Here is an 18,066-nt window from a genome sequence, read left to right as displayed (position 1 = left end):
TCCTCACTAACCGTAGACAGAGTGTCAGAGTGGGTAAGAACACCTCTTCCACCCTTGTGGTCAACACCGGTGCCCCTCAGGGGTGTGTTCTGAGCCCTCTGCTATACACTCTCTTCACCCATGACTGTATTTCCTCCTGCGCGTCCAATCTCATTGTTAAGTTTGCAGATGACACTACAGTGCTCGGACTTATATCCAACAATGATGAGACAAACTATAGGACAGAGGTGCAACAACTAGAGTCATGGTGCCACGACAATAACTTGGTCTTAAACACCAAAAAGACCAAGGAGATCATTGTAGATTTCCGGAAGAGGGGTCATAACAACCATCTGCCTCTCTTCATTGGCAGTGAGGCGGTGGAGAGGGTGAGCAGTTTTAAATTCTTGGGGGTAACTGTGACCGAGGACCTGTCCTGGGGCAACCATATCACCTCAGTTGTACGGAAGGCCCAACAGCGCCTCTACTACCTGAGGAGACTGCGGAGCGCACACATTCCCAGATCTCTGATGTTGAACTTCTACAACTGTGCCATCAGCAGCGTTCTGACGTATGGATTTCTAGTGTGGTTCCCCAGCTGCACCAAGGCCGATCAGCAAGCACTCCAGCGGGTGGTGAAAGAAGCTGGCAGAATTATTGGAACAAGTCTGCCAGAGATCAGTAATATCTTCCCCACTCGCTGTCTGAGGAGGGTGCACAGTATCCTGCGGGACCAACATCACCCTGCGCGCCACCTTTTCCATCTGCTGCCCTCAGGGAGAAGGTACAGGTCTATACAGGCCAGAACATCCAGACTGGCCAACAGCCTGTATCCACAGGCTGTGAGGCTCCTGAACTCTCTGCCCCCCTCTCACGGACAATAACCATATCCAACTTCTTAATAGCAATGAACTGGTCTGCATTGGTGCATCATATCTTTATTCTCTTCCCCCTCCTGCCCCCCCCCCTTTCTTAAATAGATAACTATCATATCTGATATCATATCTCACAGTACAATAATATTGAATGGGTTGCATTGTTGTATTTTGTCATGTTTCTCAGGTCTTTGTCTGAATTTCTACGAACATTATTGCTAAGGATTGTCTTATTGCATTGGAGTCACACTGGGTTAAATATGTACACTTGGGTTTTAAGGGGTATTTATTATTTTCTTCTTTTTTTGGGGGTTGTATGGAAGCCCCAAACGCAATTTCATTGTTCTTGACAATGACAATAAATAAATAAATACTAAATACTAATACTACCTGAACACCCGCCGGCAATGCAAACACAATCCTACTTTTGCATGTTGCATTGACTGAATGAAGCCTGTGGCTATTGCCTTTGACAAGACGTTCTGACAGATTCATGCTGAAATTCAATGATCTCCATTTTTTGCGTGTTTTCTTTTCGTTTTATTCCCACCACTTGCTTTCTCGAATTGTTCCAAATGAGAGTTTGGTGAAAGCATCAGCGAGAGAACCCGGGATTTTCCTTATGAATTATTCAAAGGCACAGAGTTTGAAAAGTATCATGGTAGGATAATTATTCATAGAACTAAGCACTGACAGGGGACACATTTTCTTGTTGAAGGTGGTGAGAGCAAAACATATACTCATGGCAACATCACAGCTGTGTCAGTCATCATTGTATAGAGCATGATTTTTTTTTTTCCTTTTCTTAGCTTACTTTTCTGTCACAAGCCCTCCACCCTACAGTGGAGAGGAACTAATAAAGATTGCCACTTCTGGCTGTGCGATAGATCTCGCTGTAAACTATCAACAAGGGGATGTCCTAAAGAAGATCCTGCACAGGACAGGCGCTCCAAGGATCAGTATAGCAGGCTGCAGACCTTAAAGGCAGTGGAGAGAAAAAAAGCAGAAGCAGGTGTGAAGAGCTTGAATACAAACCAGGCTAAAGATGGCTCCCCATAAACCACCACTGCCCAGTATCTGCATCACCAGTGCCAGATCGCTCAGCAACAAAGAGTACATCACAGCAAAACACAGAGGTTTTATCTGCCGCAGGAGTCATTGTTCTGGCTGTGTACATTTTACCAAGCACCAATACCAAGACTGAATAAAGAAGCCAGCTAGTTTTTTTTTATCAGCAACCTACAATCTCTTCATCCTGATAGGATCTTTATTATAGCAAGAGGCTTTAATAAAGCCAATCTGAAAATGGTTGTTCCTAATTTCTGTCCCACCAGAGGGCGGACCATGTTTCCAGCAAGCTCAGAGACGGATACAGAGCCCCCACCTCCACATATATATTCTACTCTAATTATAGTTTTTTTCCTGATTACATAAGGAGAGATATTGTTTCAGATGCCTCCTATGAAATGTTTGTTTCCAGACCTCAGTTGTATAGAACATACACAATAATTTAATGATTTAAAACCATTTTATTCTCATTTAGTTGGTTGTCATATTTGTATTATTTTCTTTCTTTCTTGACATTCCTGTAAGGATTACTGCAAAGAAAAACGCTTTACTCGGTAGAACATCTGATAATTATGTACATCTTTGGCAATGTTGCAACTGCCTCCTAACTGGATTTTTGAGGTTGGTACAGTACTGATATTTTTGGCAATATTGACGTATCTGTTACATCAATAGAAAGAAATGTATCCAATACTTACATGTTTGTCCTTTTCCCGATTGGTACTTATAGCCTATAGGTGTGAATGTTAGAGTCGATAGTTTTCTGTTTCTCTGTTAGCTCTGTGACAAACATGTCCTGGGCATATCCCACCTTTAATTCTCTGACAGCAGGGATAGGCTCCAGTCCTGAAAGGATCCTGAAAATGGATAGGAACAAACTGATGGATAGTGTAATTATTAATTCTAATGAGTGTGAGCAAATGAGTAACATTATACAGCGTGTGTGCATCATCATTTAACACACCCTGAATTAGAAGGTAAAAAGCATCACGGGCCATAAATGCAATATTGATGAAGATATTTTGGACAAGAATCAACTGGAGTGTAATTTTGGACTTCTTTGCCTGCCATTCCTTTTATTCTCTTTTACGGCTTTTTCATCAGCTGAATCCAATGGACTGATCAATAACTAGTAAAGTTTTGTGTTTCCTGCATGGACAACAGAAAACCATATTGGATGAGTGATAACAAGCAAGCTATAGAAACAGCCAAATCACTTAAATTGTGGCTTTGATTTGTCCTCCGAGGGGTCCATTACTTCTTTGTAAAAACCCCTGCTCAGGGTTCAGCTGTTCAGTCAGATTAGCACTGTTGTCTGGATTCCCCTGGGTAGTAATCATGCAGTGCGGTATTGAGGCAAAGCTTTGTGTTGTGTTGGTTATTCTTCAGTTTTTACTCGTATTAGTGACAGTGTTGCACACTCTTCTACATGCAGTGACAATGACAATGTGATACTTCATCTTATATATATTACTCATATCTGCACTTACCTTCTATCTCTTCTATCCCACCTGAACAATATTATATTCCAACACATTTAGTGTGTTGGAATATAATATTGTTCCTTTAGTGTGTTGGAATGTGTGATTTTTGCCTCAATAGCCTACATGTTGTAGTAAATAAAACGTTTTTACTATGAGATCCTCAGTTTAGATGAAGGGAAAAAAAGAATATCCTGGAGGAAGTAAAACTTCTCTCAGGACTGATTTCCAAGCCACAACAATAATGAAATTTACATTTGGGAGAACCGGAGAGGAAATATACAAGATGTTTATAGAAAGTACACAAAAATTGATGTAGTGAATAAAAATAAACATCCATGAAATATAATTGAAGTTATCCACACATTTCTTGTTTTGTTTCTTTGTTAGTGTGCTGTTTATTTCAGAACCTTCTTGGGTTTAGTGGTAAAACACAAAAGGCCCTTTCAAGTCAATCAATATGCCTTTACAGCCCTGTTTAAAACACCGGTGTAAAGCTAAACAGTTAAATGCATCTGTATTTCCCCTCCCACTGTATACCTCACACTAGACTGTAAAGACTATAAAGAGAAAAGGCTACAAGCAAATATCAAGGACAGAAGAAGGCTTTCTAGTCTTTCTCAAGGTGTTACAAGCAGCACTACTGAAAGGATTTTAATGGCATTGAGCAGCAAGGTCAGAGGCCAGATCTCTTGATTGAACAAGGAGACAAAAAACCAAAGAGGAAGGATGGAGAGATTGGGAGACAAGAGAAAACACAGTAAGAAATGAGAAGAGAAAACAGTGGCATAAGAGAATACGGTTTAAAACAATCAAGCTGTATATTAAATTAGATTTTTTAAAGGGGGGGGGGGGGGGGGGGGGGGGGGGTAGAAAGATGTCTTGCAGCTATTTAGATAAGATTTCCTGCTAAGTATACTGAAAGACTGTTGGGACATCACAGAGATGCATGTGTATGCTGGAGCTGCATGTGTTCCTTTTAGCTAACATCATGAATAATTTCTCTCTTTTACAATATATATATATATGAAAAAAAAAGCATGTTCAATGGCCTCTTGTGGATGTGCTGAATGGTACATTACACACAAATGACAACAGTAGCTGCTTGTGATAAATTTACAAAGCTTGGCCACATGTAATAATATCAAGCTGTTAATTAATATTACTGTCATTTTATCAGTATGACTATGAGATGTTTACAGTGTCTCATTTTAATACTGAAAAGCATCCTCTCAGCAGAGTATGCGGTCTAAAATGATGCACTTTTGGCAATAGGAAACATCACGCTTCCATTATGGCAGGTGCAGTCATCCTGTTTGTTGTTTTCTAAATTTTTGCAACAGGCATTTATGGAAGCAGTGCATGTCTTTATCATAGCTAATTGTTCATGTTGCATGTTGTTGCTACACTGTGTATTTATGAGCTTTATGGTATATTTATGGGAAGACTGATTTAAATATAGGCTAGGATGAGGTGTGTGCGTACCGTCTTTAACTGCCTCTGTTGTTGAGTCATTGTACAGATGAAACACCCCCTGACTCAGACCTGATGTAGGCTGCCTAGGAACAGAGGGGTGGGGGTCCAAGAAGAGAATGCACAAGGGCTCTCAGGAGCCCACACAATGTGTTATCAGCGGCTGCAAATGCATTTTAATCAGTTCACACAAATTATCTCACAAGGTTTTTTAGTTCAAAGCCGGAGAAGGTAGAAATTCACTCAAGGTTCTGCTTATCATTTTAAAAATGCTCTTTAGACTTGAGGCTGCACAAGAAAAGAGTCCAGGTCAGTGAAAATTTAAGAGATGAATGATGAAAATTTGAGACAGTCTTTGCTGGTTATGCAAGTTTATGATGAAATTATTAAAGGAGAGAGGATTAAGAAAAAGTGTTTAAAGTTGCCTCTTTTTTATTTCCCTCCTACGCCCATCCATGTTTTGTTTTTTAACTATTCCTAGAAATACTGTGACATGATTTAGGGAGCAGGTTGTAAACACCTGCAGCAGGTTCAAGTCTTATTGTTGGCAAGCAGTGCACACTCTGCTGGTTGCACCTTTGAGCAAGAACCGGCATAGCGCACAGCTTCTGAGGTACTGTTGTGGGCTAATCTCTCAAGGGGGAGTAGCAGGTGGAAAAAAGAGAATCCCCCCAGGCTTCACTGATTTATGGTAGTAACACTGCTTGAAATGTGAAGTGAAAAATGGCAAATCTAAAACATGGTTTTTGATAGTTGTACATTGTAACGCTACACATCTGTGTTTTATTTGAGTCTTGATTATTATTGGATTCTAATTACAATGAGTAATTAATATACTTTCATGCATCCATGTAAAAACTCATCTAATGCTCATATTGCAGGACATGTGTTGTCTAATGCATTTATTGATTTTTCACTCTGTCTAGCTAATGTAGCTTAGTAAGCTACAATACACATTAAATAAAGAGTTTTTGAAAAAGGATATGCATAGGGCGTAGGAAATGTGTGCACAGTAGTGTATCTGTGTAAGTGGTTGCTAAGTTGAAGATGGTAAAAGATCTGCTGTTGAGCTCTTCATATATGACTCTGATTATTTGCATTAGATAAGAAAATAAGTGTCTTTCTTTTCAGCATTTCTGGAACATATAGGCTACTTTAGGCCATTTCCCCTAGTAATGTGAGATGAAGTATTCTGACCTGCTAAAGTGGAAATATAAGGCACTTCAGCATCAATATAACGGTGCAGTAATGTTTATGTTGGATAAGAGAATCAGTTTTACTGAGAAAAATATACTGCAATAAAGCTCTTAATACGTAGCACATGTCTCTCTAATGAACTGAGAAATTGGTTGATTTTTTTCCCACTTGTCACAAATGTAATGAAATGACAGTGTACTATTCCCCAGACCTTATTAAGTCCTCTCATATTGTGGCTGTTTTATTTTTATCCTCCCATTTAATTACGAAGTTTTTGTTCCCTCTCCCCCCCCCCCCCCCCCCCTTTTTTTTTTTTTTTTACAACCTCCTGCTTGTCTTCAAAGTTTAGAATTGTAATAGTTATTATACATGGGATTAAGGCTCATGTCTGAGAGGCTTTTCCTGTGGGATGAACCAAGATCTGACTGTTTGATGCAGTGTTTTTTGACTCTATCCCTAGTTAAGGGTTATCAGACACCAAAAAAAGCAACTGGCTCAATCTACCAAGTTTATCTCTAATTAACATGGATTAATTGAGCTTTGACTTCGCTCTGCAAGCCAAGCAGAAGGGTAATCTGTGCATGGAAGCCTGTTATTGCCCCAAGGCTGTTGATCCTCACTGTTAAGGGTTCTAGGTCCCAAAGCCCTCTGTCACGTGACCATAATTATGTTGCTCTTGCAGTGTATATGTTAATGAATTGTACAGTTAGCTATGCTGAAAACAATTTATGAAAATTGTTGTGAAAATAGAACAATTACCAGCAACGTCTTTAGATTGTTTCGCTGCCATCTGCATGCATTAGGAGTCAACAAGACTGCCGCTGCTCACATTATTCTTGTTTTTCCTACTCCTACTTTTATTTGAAATATTGCTGCCTTCCTTCCTTAATTATTTGTGTTTGGCAAAACTGAAGGAGGCAGACTTGTTTAATCGTATCCAGGTCACATCCTGTGGAGCCATTCTGTAGCATCAGAAGTCAGATACACACTGGTTTATTAAAGGAGTACAGTGTTATTTTGCATGTTGGCAGGCTCACCTTAAAGCCTCACTGCCCTTTGCAAAGACCCTCTCAATAATGAATAAGCCAAAGAGCATTGCAATCTCTTTCCTCTCATTATGATCCCATTTGATTGCTTGCCGATGCTCTTTTGAAAAGGTGGGTTAATTGCATACTCTGACTGTGAACTAACCTGCAAGTTAATAACATCTTTCCTTCAGGGTAGCATCATTATAAGATATAAGCCTCATTAAAATAAAATGATGATTTAATAACTTTCCCTTACAATGACCCTTATGAGGTTGTGCTGTTATTTTGTAGTTATCTGGGAAATTAAGCTATCAAAGACTTTGCTTTTGTATTCCTCTGTTTTCAGAAAGCAAGAGTTAACCATTTCAGGGCTGCAGGAACTCTGACCAGTGTAAATGCAAAAAAAAAAAGAAGGATAAGTGCTGGCGTGGTTTCTATCTTATACTTAAATTAAGATATGCCCAGTGCTGTAATATTGTGTTTGTATGTAGGTTTGTTTTTTAACTCTACATACTACAGTATGGTTTTGTCACTTTCTGAAAGAGTCTTGGTTCATATTCTTTTCACATGATAACCAACTACACTGCAATGAACTGGACCCTTTGGCATGAGGGCAGCCATATCAGATGCTAATCTGAGGCTTGCTTCTTGCACGCTGCACCCAGTATGTAGCATACACTGTCCCTGCATGATTACACATAATGTTGCTTTTATTACAGCTTTACTCTGCACACAGTCCCATTCCTCTGCAGCTTCACTCAAGCTCCCAGAGTTAATTTTCATCCATTTCCTGCCTTCCAGAGTAGCTCTTTCTTTGGAGCCATCTTCCAACTCAAAAAATTGAAATCTAACACTTTGATTATGCTTTTTAAGGAGTGTTAATAATTGCTGGGTAAAGAAAGCAACTTTCTCCAACCATCCACCATTAATGCAGAGAGGTTTTTTGTGTGAAGAGGAGTCAGATTATGTGCAATGATCAGTGCCTGGGGGCCACATCAAACACAGTCTGAAAACCTTTCCTGAGGAGATAGAGGCAGGAACATTTCACAAGTGGCTTTTCATTGGTTGATTGCACAGAGGCCAAGTTGTTATCTAAATCCTCAAAATTCTGAGGCAAAATAAGAAGTGCCTTGTGACCATTCAGGGTGTGCAAACTTACCCCTTAAATAAATACCAAAGCAAAATGTTTACAACCAATACTGTGCTGGATTATGGCTTAGGAAACCAAGTGGTTACAAAGTCAACCAGTGACATACAGTCTACAAAAATGCATTATACCAACATTGATTTGCATGGTTTTACTTGAAAAGACAGCTTAATATAATCCTGGACAAGTTTTATGCCCTAGCACCCTGCATTCAAATAACTTCAGAAACATATGATTTTAATAGTGAAGTATTATTAGGCTTAACTATGCTTTCTTAAAACTCTCTTACATCACAGCATGCAAATCTTTTTCTCTTCCTTTGCTAAGATCACATATATTCTAATAAGTCAGCATCCTGTACTGTTGAGTGAATTATCCATGATTATATCAGCTTCTTATTGGCGCTCTGTGAATAATTAGTTGGTAAATAATTTGAAATCAAAGATAGATGGTGAGTGTCCACTTTTCTCAGCACGGAGAGAGATAATTATGTGTAAACTGACCCATGATTCCTAGACTTAGTTTGCTTTCTACCATGTTTCTGTGGAATAAAAGACAGACAAATGTGCAGAAGGACAGACATGTGTCATATCGACCATCTGAGGTTTATGTCTGCTACACTCGGCTATAGTTCGGAGATACTACGTCTTAAACGACCGTGCCTACAACAATTAGTATTGTCTTTTACATAGAACACTGAAAACTAAACAACTAAAATTTATTTATTTTTTTGTTTTTTTTAGAAAGGAATAAATACAGACTTTGCCTCCTCAAATTTCAGCTTGTTCTAAATAAGCAAGCTCAGATTCAAGGTAAATAGATTTGTTGCATTTGCTATCATATGACTTTAATGACTTTAATTACATGTAAATGAACAGTTTTATCATCTAATTCACTGTACCCAGTAAAACCAAATTTTTCACTATGGCCATATTCACTAGCACATTGCACCAGAACAAACTTAGTTCTGGCATAAAAATTGCATTGCCAGTATGTACAAAGCGCAAACTGATTTACTAATGTTCGCCACATGTCATTTATTACTAATTGTACTAATGTCTAATGTCAAAGCAGTCATTTTTTTTTTGTCTTATTATTTTGCCTTATTTTTTGGCTTTGATAATGTGGCAGTTATTGCTGTGTAGAGGGGACGTTTTGAGATTTGAGAGCATGTGCTAAAGAGCCAAACAAAGATGTGATAAAGATGTAGAGATTTCCAAGTCATCTAATTGTAAATTAGCTTAGTGAACTCCAGCCTAAAGGACCCATGCAATACCGGCGACAACAAAACTTCTTGCAATTCTTCATTTTTAGGTTTTGGTTTACCGTCTGTGGCAGGAATTTTACAATCTTCTCAATAGGGAGAAGAATTGAGGGAAGAAAACACCGACTTTGATACTTGTCCTAAAAATAATCTGAATTCTGGATGGGAATTCTGAATAGCATCCCGTTTTTCACTTAGAGTTTGGAAATTGTTTGTTAGTTTTAAGGTGCTCTAAAAAAAGGGTAAGCAAAATAAAATAGTTATAGTGAGACCATACCAAAGAAAAATAAACAGAAATTCTGCAGTTACCCATCAGTCAGCTGCCCAGGGAGCAATTGCAACACTCTCACCTTCAAATCTCGTTTTGATAAAACCTCTTGTAGGATTCATTTACCTGGACATCATGTCAAGAGTTCTGAGTTGCACTATTATTCTGACAAGACTAATAGCTTATATATCGTGCACAAGTGCAGCTGATGATGAGGAAATATAACGGATTTCTTTTGACCAGAAAGCCTTTGAAGAAAGAATAAAATTCTAACTAACAGTGTAACTGTGTGGTTTGCCACTCTGATAAAGTCGGGCATCATTTCTACTCATCCCCTCACAAGTTTGCCTGAGGCTGTGTTGAAAATTAAAGAGGGAACATGGGATGGAAGTGCCCCATATGTTTTTAGCGATTCATATGGAAATTATTCACTGATGTGAGCTTACCAGAAATAGGCTAAAAAAAGGTTTTCTCATGTATTTGTTATACTGGAAGAGCAAATGATGATTTAATAGCCAAGAAAAGTATTATAAGTTTGCTCTTCACATTGGGCCATTTGTGTATGTATGCTTGGGTTGATGGCATTGCTCATGTGACCTCAGCACCCCTGCGAAATGTCTGTTCATGGATTTATGCTGAGTCAGACACCATTAGCTGTTATCATCCCCCTCTCAGGATCCCACTCTGCACTAATGTGGGTCAAGGGCCACATTATAGAAAAGCCTTCCCCGTACAGACTTATCTCACAGTGCATTGCAGGATTTCTGCCATTGGACTGTCGGTGAATGTCATAGGAAGCTTCCAGAATATTGAGATAAAATGAAAATGCTTGAAAATCCAAGGTTGGGTTGTTTTGTTTTTTTTAAAAATCTGGTTTTATTGAAAGACCATTTTTGAACAAATTTGTCATGTGAGAGAGTGAAAATTTTGTATCTTGTATCTTGTTAAATACACAATCACTCTAACATAGCTCAGAACACACAGCACACTAAATATATGTTGTTTGCAGTTAAATTATAAAGGAAATTGTAAGGAAAAGAAAAATAAACAGTGCACTCAGAAGTGAGTTCCACACAAAAAATAACTGTGAATGAACAGATAGCTGGAATGTTATTTGTGGATGCTGCCCTGGGGCATCTGCCTAATTCTATGCGGCATTTGCTCCGATGCAGGACACACTTGAGTGGGTGCCGCTGATGATGCACTAGGGTACTCTCATTCAGAAGTGTGCAGGTGACTAGGTCACATAACAGGCTCACTCAAATCCTGATTATGAACTGTTACAAAGAATTCCAATCATTATCCTGATTAGACACCCTCTTAGTAAACCATCAAATCATATTGTGCTGCAATTCATGTGGACAGCCAGAGTACATAAGCCAGCTATTATGTGGAAAGATTTGTGCACAACAAGAGTGTTCTGTACAGAGAGTCATTTTTGTCCACTGTAGCTAGAAGTGATTGATTGACTACTATGTTAAAATCATTATCGGCTTCATTTACTTTTGATTGTGCTCTATTTTTAAGTGGTTTTAAGAGTTAGGATTAAAGGACAATCCTGCGTAAATTTAAAAAACTACAAAACATAGAAGTTACAGGTGTGTGTGTATTAGGAGAAGCCCTGTATGTTCAGTTAATGTGGAGAGCCAGTTGTGAGCATCCTTGAATTTTATTTGTGATAATCAAGACAGTTTATTTCATCTGCTTCCTTACCTGCAACCCTTTCAGGGGTTTGTGTCCCCTCCCTGTCTCAACCTGGGGTTCTTTCATGTGTTAAGCAAATATATTAATCTCCACAATATGGAGCCACTGAAGCCACTTTCAAAATCTTACTAATCTTACTAGTTACTTCTAAAACACTGATAGGGCTTTCAGATTGAGAAAAAGATACCTATGTTAGTATTTAGATTGAAAGAATAATCTTGATTAAATATACTGTTTATATATACCATTTTGTAGTGTTGTATTTTTCTAAAAATCATCTTGAAATAATGAGTGTTTTATTGCAAAAATATAGGAAAGAAATATGTAAATGAGTTACATTATTTATTTAATGTTTTTAATTTACATCTTCCATTTATTTCTAATTTAATTCAAAAAGATAAACTCGATATATTTGATATTAAAACTCATCCTACTGACTGGGGTATATTTTTCGTCATACCCCAGTCATACAACCATTATTAAAAATGCAATTTGTTTCTAGTGATGTCACATTAGTGTTTTGCCTTTCTGCTTTAATTAGTGATTGTTTAAAATGTTTTGAGGTCCCAGGGGACTCCAGTTAAAAACATACAGAGAAAGCAGAGAAAACCCCAACAATCATATGACCCCCAATGGCTAACTGTTGGTTACCTCCAACAAGGCAGTTTTGGGGCAGTTTGCACTTCTGTGTGAAGTTGCTGCATGAGAATAAACTGTTGCAAGTATAAGGCCATGGTTCTCAGTTATGAAAGGGGGGCATGTCCGTTCCAGACCAGGGGTGAGTTGCTGGTCCAAGTGGAGGACTTTAACGGTCTCAGAGGATTTGTTCATGAGTGAGGGGAAGAGTGGAGCAGGAGATTGGCGGATGGATAGGTGCAGCACTTACAGTAATGTGGGCACTGTGCTGGTCTGCTGTGGTGAAATGAGCCAATTCTGAAGCTGTCGATCCAGGTTCTGACGCTGGCCGATTGTCATGAACTCTGGGTAGTTACTGAACAAATTAGCAGAAACTAGCGTATTGTTTTTAACGTTTCTGGAGTGTCTCTCCCTTAGCAAAATGGAAAGTATCTTGGTCATTTGGGACTGACTCGGAGTAGAACTGTTTCACCAAGTTCTTAAATCAACTTTTCTCAGCAGTCCTCTCAAGGCTGCAGTTATCTGTGTCGTGGCTGTTTGTATTAAACTAGACTTGAAAATAAATCTTTATACTGTTTGAATAGTAACTGAACATTAAAATATCAATATGAAAGTTTACTTTTCATATATGCCCCCTCCATATAGAAATGTCCTGTCATATAAATATTATATTACAGCAGCAGAAATATTTCAGCTATCTTAGTTGATTTCTTAGGTTTATATAATGCTTCTCTTTAGATAAGTATGTCATCATATTATCTTTGCACCATAATCTGTTAGAATAAGCCTGAGGAGAAATTCAGATTATTCCTGTCATCGTTTAAATTTAGCACAGCCCATGACACACCAAATGAGGCAGGAATGGTTTGCAATCCTTGCAACCTGTCACCCAGTCTGTTTGTTGCAAACACGGCATTAGTTCATGTATCTACTGTATGTGCTTTATGATATAAGTACAGCTGTATGTATGAATAACCGAAATATGTAAAGCCACCCAGTGATATAGTGCAAGTTGTGTTTTGTATTATTTTTTCTCGAGTATCCATGTTTTAAACATGTTTTATTTCTAAATCAAAAAATATAAAAATATTCAACATGACAAATTAGTAAATTCTGCTCTTTTGGAGGAAATGCTTGTAATGATATTCATAATGTTCTTTGAATGTTACATGTGTTTCAGTTTTGTAAGTTTCTCAATTTTTCCATGTTACACCTCCATGAACTTCATGATTTTCGAGTGGTTTCTTTTATTCTTTATTCTTTCTTTTTCTTCTTTCTGTCCTTTTAGAGATAGGGTGGATACTTTTTCTGAATGCTACTATTTCCGAATAACAATGTGCTTAAAAAATATATATATATATATATATATATATATATATATATATATATATATATACACATGTCAAAAATAGATAAATCATTTACAATAAAAACATTCAACTTTTTAAGAAACTTTTTCTGAAGTTCTTTGTTTCTATTGAAACAGTGGGTGATGTCAAAACAAAGCCTAGCACCCAATTGTTCACCCTGTATGCATCCACAAGAATGCTAAGGAAGGCATTCTTGATATTTCGATGTGGTGAGCTACATTTATCAAATATTTTTATGTTCACCTTGTGTGGTTTTCTCCATAGTTAATTCTCCTATGTTATTTGTGAATATTCATTATTCATTCTTCAGGCACACAATGAAGTCTATCATGAGGAACCAACTAATATATCGCTTTCTCTCCCTTTGTTTTCTTGTCTTGCAGAACCGTGACAGAATGGTCGAGTTTATGAGCAAAGTCATGCCGCACACGGTCATCTCATGCTGGCAGCCTTTCCTGGGATTGGCCCTCGTGGCTGTTTTTGTGGGTTCTACCCTGGGATGTCCCTCGCGATGCGAGTGTTCAGCACAAAGCAAGGCAGTTGTCTGTCACCGTAAGCGCATGCCCACCATCCCAGATGGCATCCCAACTGAAACAAGAATCCTGGACTTAAGTAAGAACAAGCTGACAATGATCAACCCCGATGACTTTTTTGCCTTCCCTGGGCTTGAGGAACTTGACCTCAGTGGAAATATTATCAGCTATGTTGAGCCTGGAGCATTCAATGGGTTGTTTAACATGCACTCGCTCAGCCTCAAAAGCAATCGAATCAAGCTTATTCCTCTGGGTGTCTTCACAGGCTTAGCCAATCTTACCCGACTGGATATAAGTGACAACAAGATTGTCATTCTCCTGGATTATATGTTCCAGGACTTGCACAATCTTAGGTTTTTGGAAGTGGGTGACAATGACCTGGTTTACATCTCTCACCGTGCATTCAGTGGACTTTTAAGCCTGGAGACACTAACCTTAGAAAGGTGCAACCTAACAGTTGTACCCACTGAGGCTCTTTCTCATCTGCACAACCTGGTCAGCCTGCATCTACGATACCTCAGCATTAGCACTTTACATCCATACTCATTCAAAAAGCTATTCCGATTGCGGCACTTAGAAATTGATAACTGGCCTTCACTAGACCATGTGCCAGCTAATACCCTGCATGGCCTCAACTTGACAACACTGTTTATAACCAACACCAACTTGTCCACCTTCCCTTACCTAGCCCTGAAGCATCTTCCCTATCTGACACATCTCAATCTGTCCTACAACCGCATCAGGCACATTGAAGCGGGCATGCTGATGGAACTGGTTCGGCTGCGAGAGCTGCATATTGTTGGAGCTCAGCTGACCACCATTGAACAGTATGCATTCCAAGGTCTGCGGGGTCTCAGAGTTCTCAATATCTCACACAATCGACTGGATACATTGGAAAAGGGCGTTTTTCAGTCTCCTGAGGCTCTGGCGGTTCTTCTCATTGACAACAACCCCTTAGTGTGTGATTGCCGCCTCATGTGGATCCTGCAGAAGAGGCATTCCATCTTCTTTGGGGATTCACAGCCAGAATGCAGCACACCTGAGGGCATTCGTGGACGCCCTTTTAAGGAGTTTAAGGAGACTCTCCTGTCTTATTATGTTACATGTACCAAACCGAAAATTCGTGAAAATAAAACACAAACAGTTACTGTAGATGAGGGTCAGCAGGCTATGTTGCGTTGCAGTGCTGATGGGACACCAAGGCCAATTGTGTCTTGGTTGTCCCCACATCGCCGAGTGCTAACAAACAGCCATAGTAGAGTAACCATCCATAAAAATGGTACACTAGAAATCAAGGCAGCAGAAGTCCAAGACAGTGGAGAGTACCTTTGCCTTGCCTCCAACACTGCTGGAAATGACACCTTGAAGACATCATTGGCGGTGAAAAGTTTAGGATCACTGTATGCCAACAGGACCCAGTACTACACAGATCCCAGCAATGCCACTGCCAATGGAACGACTGGTGTGACCCTCGGTTTTGACCTTAAGACTATTTTAGTGTCAACAGCTATGGGTTGTTTCACATTCCTGGGAGTGGTCTTGTTTTGTTTCCTGCTTCTTTTTGTTTGGAGCAGGGGAAAAGGAAAACACAAAAACAATATAGATGTTGAACATGTGCCACGATCAAAGTCTAACGGCACTAATGTTGACTCAGCAGAGGGACAAGCCGGTCCTCGTCGTTTTAACATGAAAATGATGTGACTTCTTTTATAGAACTCAGAGTCTGGATTGTGGAAAAGCCCAAAGTACAGTGTATTTTTTTGAAAACAGAATGACTGAATCTTCTCACTGCTACAGGAAGAGTGGTAGTGAAAAGACCTTGGGGCATCACAAAATGATGAGCATTACCTTAAATCTGTGGATCTTGATATAGTTCTTGAATACTGTGTCTCAAATGAAAAAGATTTTAGAATGACTATCACTGCTGGAAAAACCTCTCAGACGAGTTGCTCTCATGAAGACCTGGATGAAATAAGTGTCAGTTATCAACTTTTTGAAATTTATATGTCCCAGAATCATTCAGTTTTGGGATGAATCTACAGACTCAGTTGAACAATGTACATTACAAATTTGTATCTAAGCTATAACCTACTTTGTTTAGTCTTGCGCCATGCTTATTCACCAATCAATGAAACACCATTTCCTATGTTCTATATTTTCATATGTGTACGTAATGCTTCATTATGTACATGTATGTACATAATCGTTCAAAAGAATAGTTCATAGCAATATTCATGGGATACACTTGCTAAAATTGCTATAACCCTGTTCCACAAGTACATTCTTCAGGCTTTTGAAGTTTCCATTGATTCCAGAAGGGCTTCTATGGCTAAGTATTTGTCCTCTGCTCCCCAATTGAATAAATATTAATAAATATATATATCATTTATCAATAGAAGCACAAGAAAATGATTTTATTCATGAAAGTATTAAGAATTTTGCAAAATTCAGTCTTCAAAAACTTTTCAGGATAACAGCTGGATTGTCATAACATTGAGTATTGGTCAAGCAACCTACATGAACCACTTTTCTGTCTTATTTTGTCTATTTTTATTCCTTTAACTGTACCTTTGCTAGTTGGCAAACTACATGTGTCAGTTTTACTACAGTGACATTTGCATCATTTTCCCCAGTAGGAATTTTGGACTTTGTTGTGGTAGTTCTTCATTTTGTTGTTGAATCATTTAGATTGTGAAAACAAAAGTAAAAGTAAAAAACTATGTATGTGAAATAAAAAAATGTATTTGTACCAAAGTGTCTGACTAAATGCATAAAATATAATCATCTTCTACGCAGCCTCACTGATAGACTTCACATCAATGGTGTAATAATAAGTGTATCATTGCTAATTCCTTTTTTATTGTTGCAGTCTCTAAAACCTCACAGAAACATTCAAAGCATTAACACTGAAAGTGATGTAGTCAACCATGGTTAAGAGATAAATACTTATATGAACAATATTTACTTGCAAATGCCAAAATGCAATGCTAGAAATATTTGATAATATGGTACAGTGATCCAGAACTGCAGTGATCCACTCTAAATGTTCACAATAATAATTAAATTATGTCTGTACAGGCCAACTCAATGAAGCTATAGTTTGTATTTAGTTTCACTTTAACTATCATGGAGTTACTAGCTTATAACATCTTTAACTCCCGTTTCTTACAACAAATAAATTTCTTATTTATATATAATTTTGTAATTCATTTTGTAAGAATTCATACATTTAACTGTGTTGTCACATTATCAGATCCACATTTTCAGTTGTTTTATTTTGACTGGCTGGTTGTATGATGAGAAATGTCAGTTCTGGACATTTTTTGTGTTTTTATTGCCCTATTTGTGCAAATACAAATGTATACTGTGAATTCATTCTTCAGATGGGGATGATGTCTAAACATGTAAACTATGCCTTTGTTATTGTCACTTTAGATGAAAATATGTAATACAACTCGGGTTGTTCCATTATCCAACTTACACAATGTAAATTGAAGATGAAAACAGAAGCAGTTTGCCTGCAAAGTAAAACATGCCCCTTTTTAAAAAATGTCTTGGCTGCAGCAGGAAGATTTAAGATGAGCTGAAAAAAATAAACAAATTACCTAAATGTGGAACACCATATATATATTGCTGTTGCTTTTGCACAGCCTCTGGGTGTGACTGTTACAGGGATATGAGGGTTATAATACTGGTATGTATAAGTAATAACTGTGTATGTTATTAAAAATGTAAGAACCATTGTCTTTTTACCTATACATGATGCCCATTGGCATCGTGTTGGATAATAGTGATTCCAGGCCAGCCAGTCAACTCCTTGGGGTTGAGTGAAACTTCAGTCGTAGAAAAAGTTTATTATTTCAAACATTTGAGTAATTTAGTATCAGAGTAAAACAGATTGAAATGGTCTATAAATAATTTATCAATGTGTTAATGTAGGCAGGGCTATATAAAATCATAGCAAACTAAGTACAATTGTAAGTTGGAATCATGGAACAAGCTTTAGTGCACTGAATTGTATTACATGTCTTAATCCAAAGTGA

General features: G+C 38.1%; 1 protein-coding gene across 1 annotated transcript; it reads left to right on the top strand.

Annotated features, from left to right (window-relative positions):
* Window positions 1–13,885: 13,885 nt before the first annotated feature.
* Window positions 13,886–15,724, top strand: lingo2 (leucine rich repeat and Ig domain containing 2). The gene has a single exon (XM_085366041.1). It carries the CDS (start codon window positions 13,886–13,888, stop codon window positions 15,722–15,724), a length of 1,839 nt encoding a protein of 612 aa, XP_085222167.1.
* Window positions 15,725–18,066: the final 2,342 nt, after the last annotated feature.

Source organism: Diplotaxodon limnothrissa, linkage group LG2 (assembly GCF_057381915.1).
Source record: "Diplotaxodon limnothrissa isolate DT_005_m linkage group LG2, D_limnothrissa_male_GT1.1, whole genome shotgun sequence".
NCBI lineage: Eukaryota > Metazoa > Chordata > Actinopteri > Cichliformes > Cichlidae > Diplotaxodon > Diplotaxodon limnothrissa.
This window is presented reverse-complemented; position numbering and strand designations above follow the sequence as displayed.

Bases quoted from the DNA above. Each gene is read 5' to 3' on its own strand.
- lingo2 (XM_085366041.1), top strand. From the start codon at position 13,886: ATGGTCGAGTTTATGAGCAAAGTCATGCCGCACACGGTCATCTCATGC.